Source organism: Chiloscyllium punctatum, chromosome 30 (assembly GCF_047496795.1).
Source record: "Chiloscyllium punctatum isolate Juve2018m chromosome 30, sChiPun1.3, whole genome shotgun sequence".
In the NCBI taxonomy this organism is placed as follows: domain Eukaryota; kingdom Metazoa; phylum Chordata; class Chondrichthyes; order Orectolobiformes; family Hemiscylliidae; genus Chiloscyllium; species Chiloscyllium punctatum.
Genome location: NC_092768.1, coordinates 4,959,122 through 4,976,971, shown reverse-complemented (window position 1 = coordinate 4,976,971; position 17,850 = coordinate 4,959,122). Strand labels below are relative to the sequence as shown.

General features: G+C 45.3%; 1 protein-coding gene across 3 annotated transcripts in view; it reads left to right on the top strand.

The window, feature by feature from the left end:
- The window catches only part of LOC140455140 (uncharacterized), a 40,429-nt gene that overhangs the window by 1,222 nt on the left and 21,357 nt on the right, over nucleotides 1–17,850 (top strand). For all 3 annotated transcript variants that reach the window (XM_072549814.1, XM_072549813.1, XM_072549812.1), the window contains exons 2-3: nucleotides 6,606–6,911; nucleotides 11,490–11,753. In XM_072549814.1, the coding sequence (XP_072405915.1) occupies nucleotides 6,606–6,911; nucleotides 11,490–11,753 (570 nt within the window). The remainder of the gene's footprint in view (nucleotides 1–6,605; nucleotides 6,912–11,489; nucleotides 11,754–17,850) is intronic.

Here is a 17,850-nt window from a genome sequence, read left to right as displayed (position 1 = left end):
AGGCCTAGCACTCTCAACCTATCCTCGTGCGATCTATTCTCCATTCCAGGCAACATCCTGGTAAATCTCCTCTGCACCTTCTCCAAAGCTTCCACATCTTTCCTAAAATGAGGCGACCAGAACTGCACACAGTACTCCAAATGTGGCCTTACCCAGCTGCAACATCACCTCACGACACTTGAGTTCAATCCCTCTGCTAATGAACGCTAATACACCATAGGCCTTCTTACAAGCTCTATCCACCTGAGTGGCAACTTTCAAAGTTCTATGAACATAGACCCCAAGATCCCTCTGCTCCTCCACCTTACTAAGAACCCTACTGTTAACCCTGTATTCCACATTCTTATTTGTCTTTCCAAAATGGACAACCTCACACTTGACAGGGTTGAACTCCATATGCCACTCCTCAGCCCAGCTCTGCATCATATCTAAGTCCCTTTGCAGCCGACAACTGCCCTCCTCACTATCCACAACTCCACCTATCTTCATATCATCTGCAAATTTACTGACCCACCCTTCGACTCCCTCTTCCAAGTCATTAATAAAAATTACAAACAGCAGAGGACCCAGAACTGATCCCTGCGGAACTCCACTTGTAACTGGGCTCCAGGCTGAATATTTACCATCTACCACCACTCTCTGACTTCGACCAGTTCGCCAGTTCTCTATTCAACTGGCCAAACTTCCCACTATCCCATGCCTCCTGACTTTCCGGATAAGCCTACCATGGGGAATATTATCAAATGCCTTACTAAACTCCATGTACACTACATCCACTGCTCTATCCTCATCCACATGCTTGGTCACCTCCTCAAAAAATTTAATAAGACTTGTAAGGCAAGACCTACCCCTCACAAATCCGTGCTGGCTGTCCCTAATCAAGCAGTGTCTTTCCAGATACTCATAAATCCTATCCCTCAGTACCCTTTCCATTACTTTGCCTACCACCGAAGAGACTAACTGGCCTGTAATTCCCAGGGTTATCCCTATTCCCTTTTTTGGACAGGGGCACAACATTCGCCACTCTCCAGTCCCTTGGCACCACCCCCATTGACAGTGAAGACGAAAAGATCATTGCCAACATTTCTGCAATTTCCTCTCTTGCTTCCCACATAATCCTAGGATATATCCCGTCAGGCCCGGGGGACTTGTCTATCATCAAGTTTTCCAAAATGCCCAACACATCTTCCTTCCTAACAAGTATCTCCTCTAGCTTACCAGTCCGTTTCATACTCTCCTCTTCAACAATACGGTCCCTCTCATTTGTAAATACTGAAGAAAAGTACTCATTCAAGACCTCTCCTATCTCTTCTGACTCAATACACAGTCTCCCACTACTGTCCTTAATCGGACCTATCCTCGTTCTCGTCATTCTCATGTTTCTCACACATGCATAAAAGGCCTTGGGGTTATCCTTGATCCTACCCGCCAAAGATTTTTCATACCCTCTCTTAGTTCTCCTAATCCCTTTCTTCAGCTCCCTCCTGGCTATCCTGTATCCCTCCAACGCTCTGTCTAACCTTGTTTCTGCAGCCTTATGTAAGTCTCCTTCTTCCTCCTTCCTCGTCAACCAAGGTTCCCTCACACGACCATCTCTTTCCTGCCTGACAGGTACATACATATCAAGGACACATTGTATCTGTTCCTTGAAAAAGTTCCATACTTCAACAACATCCTTCCCTGACATCCTATGCTCCCAACTTATGCTCCTCAGATCCTGTCTTGCAGCATCGTATTCCCCCTTCCCCCAATTGTAAAACCTGCCCTGTTGCAAACCTGCCCTCCCTCCATAACCAAGGTGAAAGTCACAGAATTGTGGTCACCATCACCAAAATGCTCACCACTAACAAGCCTATCACTTGTCCCGGTTCGTTACCAAGTACCGAATCCAATATGGCCTCCCCTCTGGTCGGACAATCTACATACTGAGTTAGAAAAGCTTCCTGGACACACTGCACAAACACCGACCCATCCAATCTACTTGATCTAAAGAGCTTCCAATCAATATTTGGGAAGTTGAAATCTCCCATGAATACTACCCTGTGGCTTCTGCACCTTTCCAAAGTCTGTTTCCCAATCTGTTTCTCCACGTCTCTGATGCTATTGGGGGGCCTATAGTAAACACCCAACAAGGTGACTGCTCCTTTCCTATTTCTGGCTTCAACCCATACTACCTCCAAGGGCAGATCCCCCTTGAACTGCCTTTCTGCAGCCGTTACACCATTTCTAATTAGTAATGCCACCCCCCCAACTTTTTTACCACTCTCCCTAATCTTACTGAAACATCTGTAACCAGGAACCTCCAACAACCATTCCTGTCCCTCTTCTATCTACGTTTCCATGATGGCCACAACATCGTAGTCCCAAGTACCGATCCACACCTTAAGTTCACCCACCTTATTTCTGATACTCCTTGCATTGAAGTATACACACTTGAGCCCATCTCTGTGTCCGCAAGTATTCCCTGTCAGTGCTACCTTCTCCACAGCCTCCCTACATTCTTGGACATCCTGAAAAACAGCTAACCTACTTGCTGAACTACAAGTCCGGATCCCATCCCCCTGCCAAATTAGTTTAAACGCCCCCCCAAGAGTGCTAGCAAACCTACCCCCCAGGATATTGGTGCCCTTCTGGTTCAGGTGCAACCCGTCCTGCTTGTACAGATCCTTCCTTCCCCAGAATGCAGTCCAATTGTCCAAATACCTGAAGCCCTCACTCCTACACCATCCTTGCAGCCACGTGTTCAACTGTACTCTCTCCCTATTCCTTGCCTCACTGTCACGTGGCACTGGCAACAACCCAGAGATGATGACTCTGTCCGTCCTAGCTTTTAGCTTCCAGCCTAACTCCATGAGCTCCTGAATGACCTCCCCACCCCTCTTCCTACCTATGTCGTTGGTGCCAATGTGCACCACGACTTCTGTCTGCACACCCTCCCCCTTAAGGAATCTGAAGACACGGTCCGAGACACCTCGGACCCTGACACCCGGGAGGCAACAAACCATCCGAGAGTCTCGCCCATGTCCATAGAACTGCCTGTCCGTCTCTCTAACTATAGAGTCTCCTTTAACTAGTGCTCGCCTCCTCTCCCCCTTTCCCTTCTGGGCCTCAGAGCCGGACCTCATGCCAGAAACCCGGTCACTGCAGTTTATCCCTACTAGGCTGTCCCCCCCAACAGTATCCAAAGCGGTATACTTATTGTTGAGGGGAATGACCACAGGGGAACCCTGCACTGCCTGCTTCCTCCCCTTCCCACCTCTAACTGTTACCCAGCTACCTCTGTTCTCTGGTGTAACTATGTCCCTGTAGCTTCTATCAATCACCCTCTCAGCCTCTCGAATACTCCTCAGTTCATCCAACTCCAGCTCCAGTTCCCTAACACAGTCTTTGAGGAGCTGGAGCTGGCTGCACTTCCTGCAGGTGAAGTCGGCAGGAGCATCGGTGGTCACACCTACCTCAAACATCCTGCAGGAGGAACATTCCATTGCCTGCGCTGTCATAACTGCCATAACTGCCATAATGGGTAGACAGAATAGTGAGGAAGGCATTTGGTATGCTTGCCTGTATTGGTCAGTGCATTGAGTATAGGAATTGGGAGGTTATGTTGCAGCTATACAGGACATTGGTTACTTTTGTAATATTGCATGCAATTCTGGTCTCCCTGCTATTAGCAAGGATGTTGTGAAACTTGAAAAGGTTTGGAAAAGATTTACAAGGATGTTGCCAGGTTTGGAAGGGTTTGACTATAGGAGAGGCTGAATGGGCTGGGGCTATTTTCCTTGGAACATCGGAGGCTGAGAGGTGACCGTATAAAGGTTTATAGAATCATGAGGGGTATGGATAGACAGAGTCTTTTTCCCAGGGTGAGAGGGTCTAATACTAGAGGGCATAGTTTTTGGGTGAGAGGGAAAAGATTTCAAAGGGCCAAAGGGGCAACCTTTTCACACAGAAGGTGGCGCATGCATGGAATGAGCTGCTAGAGGAAGTGGTGGAGGCTGGTACAGGGGAGGGTTTAGCAGAATATAGGCCAAAAATTGGTAAATGGGACTAGATTAATTTGGGATATCCAGTCAGCATGAATGAGTTGGACCGAATGGTCTGTTTCCATGCTCTACAGCTCTGTGACCCGATGACCTGTCCTGCTACCTGAAGTATTACAGTGTGTTCGGTGCCTTCCTGAATGAACCTTCTCCATTTTGGCTCATCACAAGCCAGGATCCATCCTGAGTTGAATGGCGATGTTTAATCTTTTCAGTGATACTTCTCAGGGGTAAAGTGTTAAAGTGTTAAACACTTTTATTAAAGTGTTTCTGCTATTGTCCTGCTGGCATCAATTTCTACGTTGCTCAGGGGTCTAGTGTCAGGTGTCCAAGTAACAGGGACCTCCCACCAGAATGGGTTTTGACTGATTAGTGCCAGGATGCCCGGCAATTGGTTTGGGAGAAGATGGTGCTGTTAGACTGCCCATCTTGCAGATTCAAAGGATCTGGCAAAGTGCAGGGATCATTGACCTTAATTGTCAGGAACAGTTCATTAGCTCTGGGTGCTGGTTTAAAGAGGACTTCAGTTTTCCAATGCTGAGTGAAAGGATAATTTTCTCAAAGTTCTTAGAATTGGCACTCCGCCCCAGTTTCATTTTGATAGACTTTGTGGAGGTTCCATTGGTGATCCTGACCAACCATTGGGGAAGCTTAATGGCTTAGTGGTATTACCAGTGGATTATTAATCCAGAAATCCAGGTAATACCCTGGGGATTTGGGCTTGCATCCAGACTCAAATTGAATTTAATAACCATCTGGAATTAAGAGTCTGACGATGACTTTGCCAATTGTCAGAAAAACTCTATCCAGTTCACTAATGTCCTTCAGGGAAAGGAACTGCCCTCCTTACCTGGTCTGGCCCACATGTGATTGCAGACCCACAACAATATGGTTGACTCCTAACTGCCCTCTGGGCAATTAGGGATGAGCAATAAATCGTGGCCTAGCCAGCAATACCCAGATCCCAGGAATAATGAAAAAAATACATGTTACTTACTCTTCCCCCCTCCCCCCGCCCCACAACTTTTGTGAGCCTTATTTAGTACACCTTTCGTGAGAAATACTTGACAATCCAAGTATATCACAGTAATTAGCTTGACCCAATATTCTGTTTTGGGTCATAGTCAAGTAGAACCTCAGCCTGTTGTGAATGCACCATCCATGGCCACCAAATCCTGGAACTGGACTCACACCTAGAGTTCCTGGATCAGAGGAAAGGACATGACCCATTGTGCCTCAAGACGTCCCCTGTCTCATCATATCATCCTGAATCTAAAGTAGCTTTTGGTTGACATTCAAGTCTTCGGAGGACTTTCCCAAGGGTTCCACGATTGATGGCGAGTCAAAGCCCTTTAACAGATCGGATTAAAGCATGTTGAGCTCTTTACATTATTTCAGACATTACTTGGATGTATCAATCGACAAAGATTATTTATGTAGGTGGATGATTGAATCTCTGGATGTATGTCTTTGCTGTTGAGTGGGATATGGTTCAGGAGGTTTCATGAGAGAATCTTCCTCCATATGGACAGAAGTGTTGTGCCTCTTCAGTTCTTCATAGTAGGGCAAAGGTTTTAGCAACATCGCTGTTTCTCTCAGCACCCTTCTATAAGGCACTGAGACTTGGTTCGCCTCCCAAAAGCCACTGAAGAACCAGAGATATCTTTCTTGCAAGGTACTCAAACTCAAGAGGGAAGGGAGTAGAAGGTTCTCCAGAACTGCAACGATGATCATCCAAGTAACTAACTTCCGAAGCCGATCTTCTTTTCTTGACCTAAGGTTGGCTCCCAATCTTGAGAAGAGCAGAGGGAATGTTTCATTGGAACTTTGAAGGATTTGTTAATTTAAAAGGCAGATTGATGTCAGTTCATGGGCAAAATTTGTTCCTGACTGTGCCACGTGATGGAGCTTGCTTCTGGCATTTATCTCTTCCCCACTTCCCTCTGGGCCCTTTCTCTGTGGGTTATTTTTCCACCCTCTTAGTTTTGGTCTCTTCCTCTCTGTTGTCTTCATTCTCGGCCTTTTCTTAATATCCACCTCTCTCTGGGCCCTTTCCATGTAGCACCTCTGCTCTGCTCGGGACTCTTTCTCTTCCTGTCCTGACTTGGCCTCGGAGCTCTTCCTCTTCCTCTCCCCCTCTCTCTCAGCTATTCCTTGCCGCCAACTTCTATCTTTGCTCACTTCTTCCTGAGGCAGGACTGAAGGTGATGCCTTTCAGATGAGATGCTCGGTACATGTCCCATGTGCCCTCAGCTGAATGTGAAGGTCCCATGGTACCATTCTGAAGAGACACTGGGGAGTTGTCTCTGATGTTAGGACTGGCATTTATCACAATTATTAATAGCAGAAACAGATCGTCTGGAGTTTGCTGTGGATGAGTTGCCTGTTTAAATGTCCTCCGTTGCCTGTATTTCAAGGATTACCTCAATTGATGTAAAAGGTTTCTGAATGTCTTGTAGTCTCCAGACATCTGTACAATTTTCCTTCAGAATTGTTCCTGATCTCCAGCGCTTCACTGTCACATTTTAATGGATTACATTTGTTTTTACTTTTCATGTCAATCAGCTGGAGAGGGCGATGTGTTGGCTGCCATTGGTTCATCAGTTTTACTGGATCCTGGACATGGAGCTAATCTCAGCCACAGTCAAGTTGAATGGAAATTCATCGGCAGCGATGGAAAACTTGTCACTATTCTGGATTACGTACCAAATTCCCCAATACAAAAACCGAATGAGGCATTCAAATCCCGTTTACATTTTAATGCATCCAATGGATCAGTGACGTTGACCAATCTGAAACCCAGTGACCAAGGGGTTTATACCATCACTGTGGGTAGTAACTGGAAGAGGAGTATGGATCTGAAACTCATTGGTAAGTGATTTCAATTTTTCATCTCTTTGAAAATGATGCACATTTCAAATCTCGAACAGTTTACAACTTGACAACACTACCACAGAATTGGAACAGGAATAGTTCATTCAGCCCCTCTAATCCATTCTGTCATTCCATGGTTCACCTGTTCTGACCTGTTCTGCCAGTTCCATTTCCCAGTTGGAAAAATATTGACCTCGGTTGTGACAATTTTCACTGACCCCAGCAACCATGACCTCCCGGCAGTCAATTCCAATGTTCTTCCTGTGGTGCTATTGCGAGGGGGGAATACTTGAATGATTTCTGTGTAAGCTGGTCCAGCTCTAGTTTTTTTATGTTAATCCATCTTGTTCCGGACTGTCCCATCAAGCAAACTGCTTGTCTTCATTCAAGGTGAAACAGAAACTACTGATCAGAATGGAAGAAGCAAATGACGGATACTGACCTTCAGCTTCTGTTGTCATGCTGTATCTGAATTCAGGAATTCTGTGGGATTTGTGATCTATCTTTGTTGCTCTACTCATCATCATAGTCCCAGAGGCCATTCTGTCTCATTGAGAGAGGGATGACTTGTGGTGAGTATAACCTGAGGGTCACCACACTTTAGGGAAGGGGTAAGGTTGAGTAGGTTGGATCTTCACGATGACCTCAACTCCGAATGGGAATTTAACCCACGCCATTGGCAACACTCTGCATTATGGACCTATATTGGTAGGGTGGTTGGTTTGCTCAGTTGGCTGGGTGGCTGTTTTAGGTGCAGAGTGATGCTAACAGTGTGACTTAATTGTGTAAGTCCCATGTTCTTGACCTCATTCCTCTCTGTAGTCTGGTGACCCTCACATTAAACCAACACCGGTCCTCTCTCTCTCTCTGTCGCTGTCTCTGTCTCTCTCTCTCTGTCTCTCTTTGTCTCTCTATTTCTGTATGTGTGTGTGTCTCGCTCTCTCTCTGTGTCTCGGTCTGTCTGTCTGTCTCTCTCTCTGTGTCTCTCTGTCTCTGTTTCTCTGTCTATTTCTCTGTCTTTGTCTCTCTTTTTCTGTCTGTCTATCTCTGTCTGTGTGTGTGTCTCTCTCTCTCTCTGTCTGTCTCTCTCTGTGTCTGTCTGTCTCTCTCTCTCTCTCTCTCTCTCTTTTTGTGTGTGTGTGTGTGTGTGGTCTCTCTCTCTCCTCTGTGTCTCTCTTTCTCTGTAACTCTCTCTCTCTCTCTCTGTCTCTCTCTGTGTCTGTCTCTGTGTGTGTATGTGTGTGTGTGTGTGTGTGTGTGTGTGTGTGTATGTGTGTGTGTGTGTCATCTCTCTCTCTCCTCTGTGTCTCTCTTTCTCTGTAACTCTCTCTCTCTCTCTCTCTCTGTCTCTGTCTCTGTGTGTCTCTGTCTGTCTCTCTCTCTCTCTCTCTGTCTGTCTGTCTGTCTCTCTCACTCACTCTCTCTCTATCTTTTTCTCCCTCTCTGCAATCCCCCCTTGATCCCTTTAGCCACAAGGGCCATGTCTTGAATGTGTCTAACAAACTGACCCCAACAGCTTCCTGTGGGAGAGAATTTTACAGGTTCACAGCTCTGAGGGAAGTGCGATGTATGGTATGAAGTTGTAGAGTCATACAGCACAGAAACAGACCCTTCAGTCCAACCAGTCCATGCTGAACATAATCCCAAACTAAACTAGTCCCATCTGCCTGCTCTTGGCCCTTATCCACTCAAACATTTCCTATTCATTTGCTGAACCAAATGTCCTTTAAATGTTATAACTGTCCGCATCCACCACACCCTCAGCAAGTTCATTCCGCACGCGGACCAACCTCGGGTCTTTTTAAATCTCTCTCCTCCTACCTTAAAAAATGTGCCCCCTTGTCTTGAAACCTCCCCCAATCCTGAGGAAAAGACGTTTACCATTAATCCTCCCTGTACCCCTCATGATTTTATATACTTCTATGAGGTCACCTCCTGCGTTCCACTGAAAGAATTCCCAGCTTTTCTTGACAACTCAAACCGTCGATACACAGCAACATCTTCTTTACTGTAGTGGTCTACTGTTTCATAAATCAGAGCGAGGGGAGTGTGCTGGAATTGGGGTGTGTGGATTGGACAGGATTAAGAATTAATATCACATTTACTATTTTTAGATCAGGCCTTGATTTAATGGATCTGAAAAATGTTATTGATGAGCTCAGTAGAAGAGGCCCCGTAAGAATTTGGAAGGATTCAGACAGTTCCTCTGGTCCTATTTTACAGTGAAAGATTCCAGTAAATGTTTCCACTTACGTGCTGCGGTCACAGTGGCCTCCAGTGAAGACCTGGTTGGGATTATACCTGAATCCAGCCAATGGACTAGGGAGCAGTGATGGTCGGTGTTTGTGATTTGGCATCAGGCTGATAGAAGAGAAGGTGGAACTGCAGTGGGGGATGTCCTTCTGTCCTACATGAGGGCAGTGATGGCTGTCCACCAGCATATTCCACATAAAACGCAGTGCCCGCCACTTACACAGAATCCCTACAGTATGAAACAGGCCATTTGGCCCATAGAGTCCACACTGACCTTCCGACAAGCATCCTACCCAGACCCACCCTCTACCCTATCCCAATAACTCCATATTTCCCATGGCTAATCTACCTAACCTACACATCCCTGGAAGCAATGGGCCATTTAACACCAAACCTGCACATAGAGTCATAGGGATGTACAGCATGGAAACACCCTCGTTACATGTCGATCAGGTATCCTAAATTAATTTAGTTCTATTCACCAGAACTTGGCCCATATCCCTCTAAACCATATCTTTGTGGCTATGGACGAAACTGGAGCAAACCCATGCAGACACTTGGAGAATGTGCAAACTCCACACAGGAAATCGACTGAGGGTGGATTTGAACTTGGTCCCTGGTGCTGTGAGGCAGGTGTGCTAACCACTGAGCCACTGTGCCATTTCCTCAACCTTTCTCGCATTCTGGTAATATGGTGGACACATCACATGGCCCCTGGAGCACCCATTTGAGAACTCTGAGACTCTTAAGCAGTCCACAACACAGCGAGTTAAAGAGCCAATTCAGCCAGCGAGGATCGGGATGATGTGTGATGGTTCTTGGTACCGGATAGGATGGGAACAGCAGAGGTTTAGATGAGTTGAAGGATGGAAGTTGGGAGACTAACCAGGAGAGAATTGGAATAGTGAAGTTTTCTTTTCAAATTCATTCATGGGATGTGGGCATCGCTCACCAGGCCAACGTTTATTGTCTATCTCTAATTGCCCACAGGACAATTAAGAGTCAGCCACATTGCTGTGGGTTTGGAGCCACATGTAGGCCAGACCCGGTAAGGATGGCAGATTTCCTTTCCTGAAGGACATTAGCTAACTAGATAGTTTTAAAACAACTAACGGGAGGAGGTTGGAGGTGAAATGACATGATCGTCATTTAATTCCAGATTTTAGGAAAGAAATTGAATTCCAATTTCCTCATCTACCACGGTGGATTCAATGCTATATCCCTCAGAATAATAAACTGGGGTTGGAGGTCATACAGTAGTTACCCCTAACATTGCGTCACCACCTCCCCACTTTGTTGAGGGTGGGTAAGGGGAGAAACGGTGTGAGAATTTCAGCAGAAGTAGGGACACAGCAGGGTGATGTTGGAGGTGTACAGACTTTGATGGGATTATGAGTGTGGGATTTTCCAGTCTCGCCACATCGACAGAACAAAGTATAAAATTACTCTTGTGAGAGGCATAAAATCAGATTCCTGCTGCTGAGATAAGCGATTAAGCGCTCCTCCATCAGGTAGGGTGTTGAATATTTCACCAGCAGGAAAAATACCTGGAGGGTGAGGATTGTCTTATAAGGAATAGCTCAAGAGGCTAGGCCTGTGTTCTCTGGAGTTTAGAAGAGCCCTAGGTAACTTAATTGAAACATTGACTGGGACTGCCATCATGTTAAGGGCATGGATGGAGCAGAATTTGTTAAGTACGTACAAGAAAATGTTCTTAATTGTCAGACAGAGGTTACAAATACTCTACCAGAACCACTTGAGTAAACAGCTTCTGGGGACTTGGAATTTTCTTTTTCTAACAGCCTGAATGGCTGTGGTCAGCTCTTAAAGATCAGGATTTCTGAGTGTAGCTTTGAGCAGAAGCTATTGCAGTCACAACAGAGTTGGAAGCTTGAGTGTATGTCTCCTGGCTGCTATTCTCTCTGAAATCTCTCTCGATGTTTGCTTCCTCCTGGAGTGGAGAACTGCATGTGAGAACCTATGTCTGAGTTTGCCTGTTTGCCACGGGGGTGTGCTTATGGGATGTTACTGTATTGGAACAGTCAACTACCAACAGTTACTGTATCTATTATTCTGGTAAGTTTTCCAATCGAGTTAAGTTTGTTTGAATTTTAACTGTAGTGTTTAAATAAATTGTGTTTTGCTTAATATTTGAGTAGTTTGATTGGTTGCATTGCACCTGGACCAGGTCCAATACGTTTGCCTTTAAAATAAAAGATTAGGGTCTGGGCTACCTTCTTAAAATATTCTGAGGGAGTCTGTTCAGGCCCATAGCACTTCATGCTCAGACCTATTTACCTGGCTATTTATTCTCCGCCGCAGAACCAATGCCAGAACCTTTGATCAAAGCTACCTGTATGGCTTCCGCTGTTGAGCTGATCTGTCTAGTGACTGCAGGGAAAGCAAGTTCCATTCTGTGGAAGAAAGGTCCTGATGTGATAAAGAATAGCCAACATTATCAGTTGGTGCAGAACAACAGCAAGCTGGTCATTGTTAAAGCCACCGAAACAGACAGCGGGATCTACACCTGCATCGTGGAAAATATGTTGAGCAAGAACAGCAATGCACATTCTCTTATTTTACACGGTGAGTCACACCTGGCAATCGGTTCCATTTCATAGTTAAAAATGATATTTCACTGCCATGCCTTGCACTCAGCCTGAACAGGCTACCTTTGAATATTGGGACTTCATGATGAGGTGGTACAGGTGAGACCCTTTCTGGAGTACTGTGTCCAGTTCTGGTCACCCTGTTATAGGAAGGATATTATCAAGCTGGAAAGGATTCAGAAAATATTTCCCAGGGTGTTGCTGGGAATGGGGGGTTTGAGTTAGAAGGAGAGGCTGGACAGACTGAGACATCTTTCACTGGAGCGTGGGAAGTTGAGAGAGTTTTATAAATTTCATGAGGGCTACGGATCAGACGAATAGCAGGTATTCTTTCCCAAGTGTGGGGGATTCTAAGATTAGATAGATAGAAAGATTCCCTACAGTGTGGAAACAGGCCCTTCGGCTGAACAAGTCCACACCGACCCTCCGAAGAACAACCCACCCAGACCCATTCCCCTACATTTATCCCTGACTAATGCACCTAACGCTACGGGCAATTTAGCACGGCCAATCCACCCTGACCTGCACATCTTTGGACTGTGGGAGGAAGCCGGAGCATCCGGAGGAAACCCACACAGACACAGGGAGAACGTGCAAACTCCACACAGACAGTTGCCCGAGGCGGGAATTGAACCTGGGTCCCTGGCGCTGTGTGGCACCAGTGCTAACCACTGAGCCACCGTAAGGTGAGAGGAGAAAGATTTTTTAAAAAAGCAGAGATTGTGGCAATTGGTTTATACAAAGAGTGGTTCGTGTGTGGAATGAACTTCCAGAGGAAGTGGTGGATGCTGGAGTTCTAACATTTAAAATACATGAATAGGAAATGTTTGCAGTGACATAGGCCAGGGGCAGGCAGGCGAGACCTGTTTAGTTTGGGATTATGGTCGTTATGGACTGTTGGACTGACGAGTCTGGTTCCATGCTTTATGACTCTTGGTTGTTAAAGATGGAGAAGCAGAAGCATTGTATATTCTCATGCCTGGAGAAGTGAGTAGAATGGAGGCTGGTAGTTCTTCAGAGTAGTAGGGTCTCCTTTTACAGGGGTATCAAGTTTTGTGGATATTGGGAGAAGGTCAGAGTTTATTTTTGAAAAGGTAAGGTGCACAAAAGGGAAAAGCTCTTCAAGGTTGTTAAAGCAGACCTGAATGTGTGTAACAGGTACTTGAACTCGGTGGAGCTGCCAAAGGAACGGGAAAGATATTTAACAGGATGAGGGGCAAGAGACCCACAATATTTTAACAGGATGAAGGGCTAGTCAAACTAGCTGCCAATCTGTCACTTTGATCTCCTGGCCTTTAAATAGTTGAAATAAACAGCCTGCCAGTCCTCTTTAAAAATGCTCATGTTTCACTCTGTCTGTGGAGATAAGCTCTAGGCTATCATCACGCGAGTAGTACTCCATGACTGATTTCACAAGTACTCATTATCAGAGTGGGGTGCTGTTCTGCTCAACATTTGATTGACAGTTCAAAGTAGTTCCAGACTTTTGAAGCTGGAGTATGAATTGTGTTTATAAGCGATGAACGAGAGTTAAATTCACTGAGCATTATTTAATCAACAAATTAATTTTTAAAAACACAATAAGTTTAATTTGAAAATGTGAGATATTAGTACGATGAACAAGAACAGGGCTTACACAGTTAGTGATAGAGGCCGGTGTAGTATTGTCAAACAGGGACCCAGGTGTTCAAGTACATAGTTCCTTGGGAATTGTGTCATAGGCTGACAAAGTGGTGAAGAAGATGTTTGCGCACACTTGTTTTCATTGCTCAGACTGTTACGTATAGGAGTTGGCATGTCATATTGCAGTTGTACAGGATGTTGCCAACACCACGTTTGGAGCACTGTGTACAATTCTAATCAGCCTGTTCTAGGCAGGATATTATTAAATTGGAAAGGGTGCAGAAAAGATTTACAAGGAAGTGGGGACTGGAGGGTTTGAGTTATGAAGGAGTGGCTAGAGTCATAGTCATAGAGGTGTACAGCACGAAACAGACCCTTCGGTCCAACCCATCTATGCCGACGAGATATCCCCAACCCAGTCTCGTCCCACCTGTCAGTACCCGGCCCATATCCCTCCAAACCCTTCCTATTCATATACCTGTCCAAATGCCTCTTAAATGCTGTAATTGTACTAGTCTCTACCACTTCCTCTGGCAGCTTATTCCACACACGCACCATCTTTTGCGTGAAAGAGTTGCCCGTTAGGTCCCTTTTATATCTTTCCCCTCTCAACCTAAACCTATGCCCTCTGGTTCTGGACTTGCCCACCCCAGGGAAAAGTTACCCTATCCATGCTCCTCATGATTTTATAAACTTCTGCAAGGTCACCCCTCAGCCTCTGACGCTGCAGGGAAAACAGCTCCAGCCTGTTCAACTTCTCCCAACAGCTCAAATCCTCCAACCCTGACAACATCCTTGTAAATCTTTTTTGAACCCTTTCAAGTTTCACAACATCTTTCTGATAGGAAGGAGACCAGAATTGCACACAATATTCCAAAGGTGGCCGAACCAATATCCTGTAAAGCCGCAACATGACCTCCCAACACCTGTACTCAATACTCTGACCAATAAAGGAAAGCATAACAAACACCTCCTTCATTATCCTATCTACCTGTGACTCCACTTTCAAGGAGCAATGAACCTGCACTCCAAGGTCTCTTTGTTCATCAACACGCCTTAAGAACTTAGCATTCAGTGTATAAGTCCTACTAAGATTTACTTTCCGTAAATGTAGTACCTTGCATTTATCTAAATTAAACTCCATCTGCTACTCCTCAGCCCATTAGCCCATCTGATCAAGATCCCATTGTAATCTGAGATAATTTTCTTTGCTGTCCACTACACCTCCAATTTTTGTGTCATCTGCAAACTTACTAACTCTACCTCTTAAGCTCACATGCAAATCATTTATATAAATGATGAAATGTAGTGGACCCAGCACCGATCCTTGTGGCACTCCACTGGTCACAAACCTCCAGTCTGAAAAACAACCCTCCACCATCACCCTCTGTCTTCTACCTTTAGAGACAGTTCTGCATCCAAATGGCTAGTTCTCCCTGTATTCCATGAGATATAACCCTGCTAACCAGCCTCCCATGGGAAACCTTGTTGAATGCCTTACCCTGAAGTCCACACAGATCATGTCTACCACTCTGCCCTCATCAATCCTCTTTGTTACTTCTTCAAAAAACACAATCAAGTTTGTGAGACATGATTTCCCACGCACAAAGCCATGTTGACTATCCCTAATCAGTCCTTGCCTTTCCAAATACATGTACATCCTATCCCTCAGGATTCCCTTCAACAACTTGCCCACCACCAACTTCAGGCTCACCGGTCCACAATTCCCTGGCTTGTCCTGACCACCTTTCTTAAACAGTGGCACCCCATTTGCTAACCTCCAGTCTTCCGGCATCTCACATGTGACTATTGATGATACAAATATCTCACTAAGACGCCCAGCAATCACTTCCCTGATCAGGTTCTGGGGATTTATCCACTTTTATGTTTTCAAGACATCCAGCACTTCCTCCTCTGTAATATGGACATTTTTCAAGATGTCACCATCTACGTCCCCACATTCTATATCTTACATCTCCTTTTCCAAAGTAAACACTGATGCAAAATACTCGTTTAGTATCTCCCCCATCTCATGCGGCTCCACACAAAGGCTGCCTTGCTGATCTTTGAGGGGCCCTATTCTCTCCCTAGTTAACCTTTTGTCCTTAATGCATTTGTAAAAACCCTTTGGATTCTCCTTAACTCTATTTTCCAAAGCTATTATAGAACCTATTATTTGTGGGCTATTATTTGTGGGCGGCACGGTGGCACAGTGGTTAGCATTGCTGCCTCACAACGCCAGAGACCCGGGTTCAATTCCCGCCTCAGGCGACTGACTGTGTGGAGTTTGCATATTCTCCCCGTGTCTGCGTGGGTTTCCTCCCACAGTCCAAAGATGTGCAGGTCAGGTGAATTGGCCATGCTAAATTGCCCGTAGTGTTAGGTAAGGGGTAGATGTAGGGGTATGGGTGGGTTGCGCTTCGGCGGGGTGGTGTGGACTTGTTGGGCCGAAGGGCCTGTTTCCACACTGTAAGTAATCTAATCTATCTCATGTCTCCTTTTTGCCCTGCTGATTTCTCTCTTAAATATATGCCTACTTCCTTTATACTCTTCGAAGGATACACTTGATCTCTCCTGTCTATACCTGACATATGCTTGTTTCTTTTTCTTAACCAAACCCTCAATTTCTTTAGCCATCCAGCATTCCCTATACCTACCAGCCTTTCCTTTCACCCTGACAGGAATATACTTTCATCTCATTTTTGAAGGCTTCCCATTTTGCAGCCATCCCTTTACCTGCGAACATCTGCCCCCAATCAGCTTTTGAAAGTTTTTGCCTCATACTGTCAAAATTGGCCTTTCTCCAATTATGGTCGCTGGCCCCAAAGTGCTCCCCCACTGACACCTCAGTCACCTGTCCCAAGTTATTTCTCAAGTTTGGCACCTTCTCTCCTCGGTACATTCACATACTGAATCAGAAAATTTTCTTGTGCATGTTTAACAAATTCCTCTCCATCTAAACCCTTAACACTATGGCAGTCCCAGTCTATGTTTGGAAAGTTAAAAGTCCCTACCACAACCATCCTATTATTCTTACAGATAGCTGAGATCTCCTTACAAATTTGTTTCTCAATTTCCCTCTGACAATGGGGGGGGGTTCTATAATACAATCCCAATAAGATGATCATCCCTTTCATATTTCTCAGTTCTACCCTGGATGTATTTCCGGGAATATCCTCCCTCAGCACAGCTGTAATGCTATCCCTTATCAAAAATGCCACTCCCCCTCCTCTCTTGCCTCCCTTTCTCTCCTTCCTGTAGCATTTGTATCCTGGAACATTAAGCTGCCAGTCCTGCCCATCCCTGAGCCATGTTTCTGTCATTGCTATAATATCCTAGTCCCATGTTCCTAACCATGCCCTGAGTTCATCTGCCTTCCCTGTTAGGCCTCTTCCATTGAAATAAATGCAGTTTAATTTATTAGTCCTATTTTGTACTTTGCTTTGTCCCTGCCTACCCTGACTGTTTGATTCACTCTGTTCTCAACTGTACCAGTCTCAGATTGATCTCTTTCCTCACTACCTCCCTGGGTCCCACCCACCACTTTAATAGTTTAAATCCTTCCGAGCAGCTCTAGCAAATTTCCCTGCCAGTATATTATCCAATTCAGGTGCAATCTGTCCTCCTTATACAAATCACTTCTACCCCAGAAGAGATTCCAATGATCCAGAAATGTGAACCCTTTTCCCATACACCAGCCCCTCATCCATGCATTCATCTGCTCTATCCTCCTATTCCTACCCTCACTAGATCGTAGCAACGAGAGTAACCCAGATATTATTACTCTCGAGGACCTCCTTTTAAAATTCCCGCCTTTCTGTAATCTCCCTTCAGAATCTCAACCTTTTCACTTTCTATGTCATTGGTTACAATGTGTACAATGACCTCTTGCTGGTCCCTTTTCCCTTTGAGAACATTCTGCACCCTCTCTGAGATATCCTTGATCCTAGCACCAGGGAGACAACGCACCTTACCCTCTTCCCTTAAACCTACCATATAAACTCACCTTTCTGATTTTTCGCTGCTGGCCACAGAAATGTCTGTCTCATTAGAGCATGGGAGATTGAGGAGTGAACGCAGACATTTATAAAATCATGAGGGGTATAGATGAGATGAATAATAAACACTTTTTTTCCATAGGGTAGTGGAGTTCAAAACTAGAAGACATAATTTTAAGATGAAAGGAGAAAGATTTAAAAGGGACCTGAGGGGCAATCTTTTCACACACAGGGTGGTTCATATGTGGAATGAACTGCTGGTGGAAGTGGTGGATGAAGGTACAGTTGCAACATTTGAAAGTCATGGGATGAATACATGAATAGGTAAGGTTTAGAGGGAAATGGGCCAAATGCTGGCAAATGGGACTAGATTCGTTTAGGATATCTCGTTGGCATAGCCGAAGGGTCCAGACCCTTCTGTGCTGTACAATTCTATGACTCTCAGTACATCAA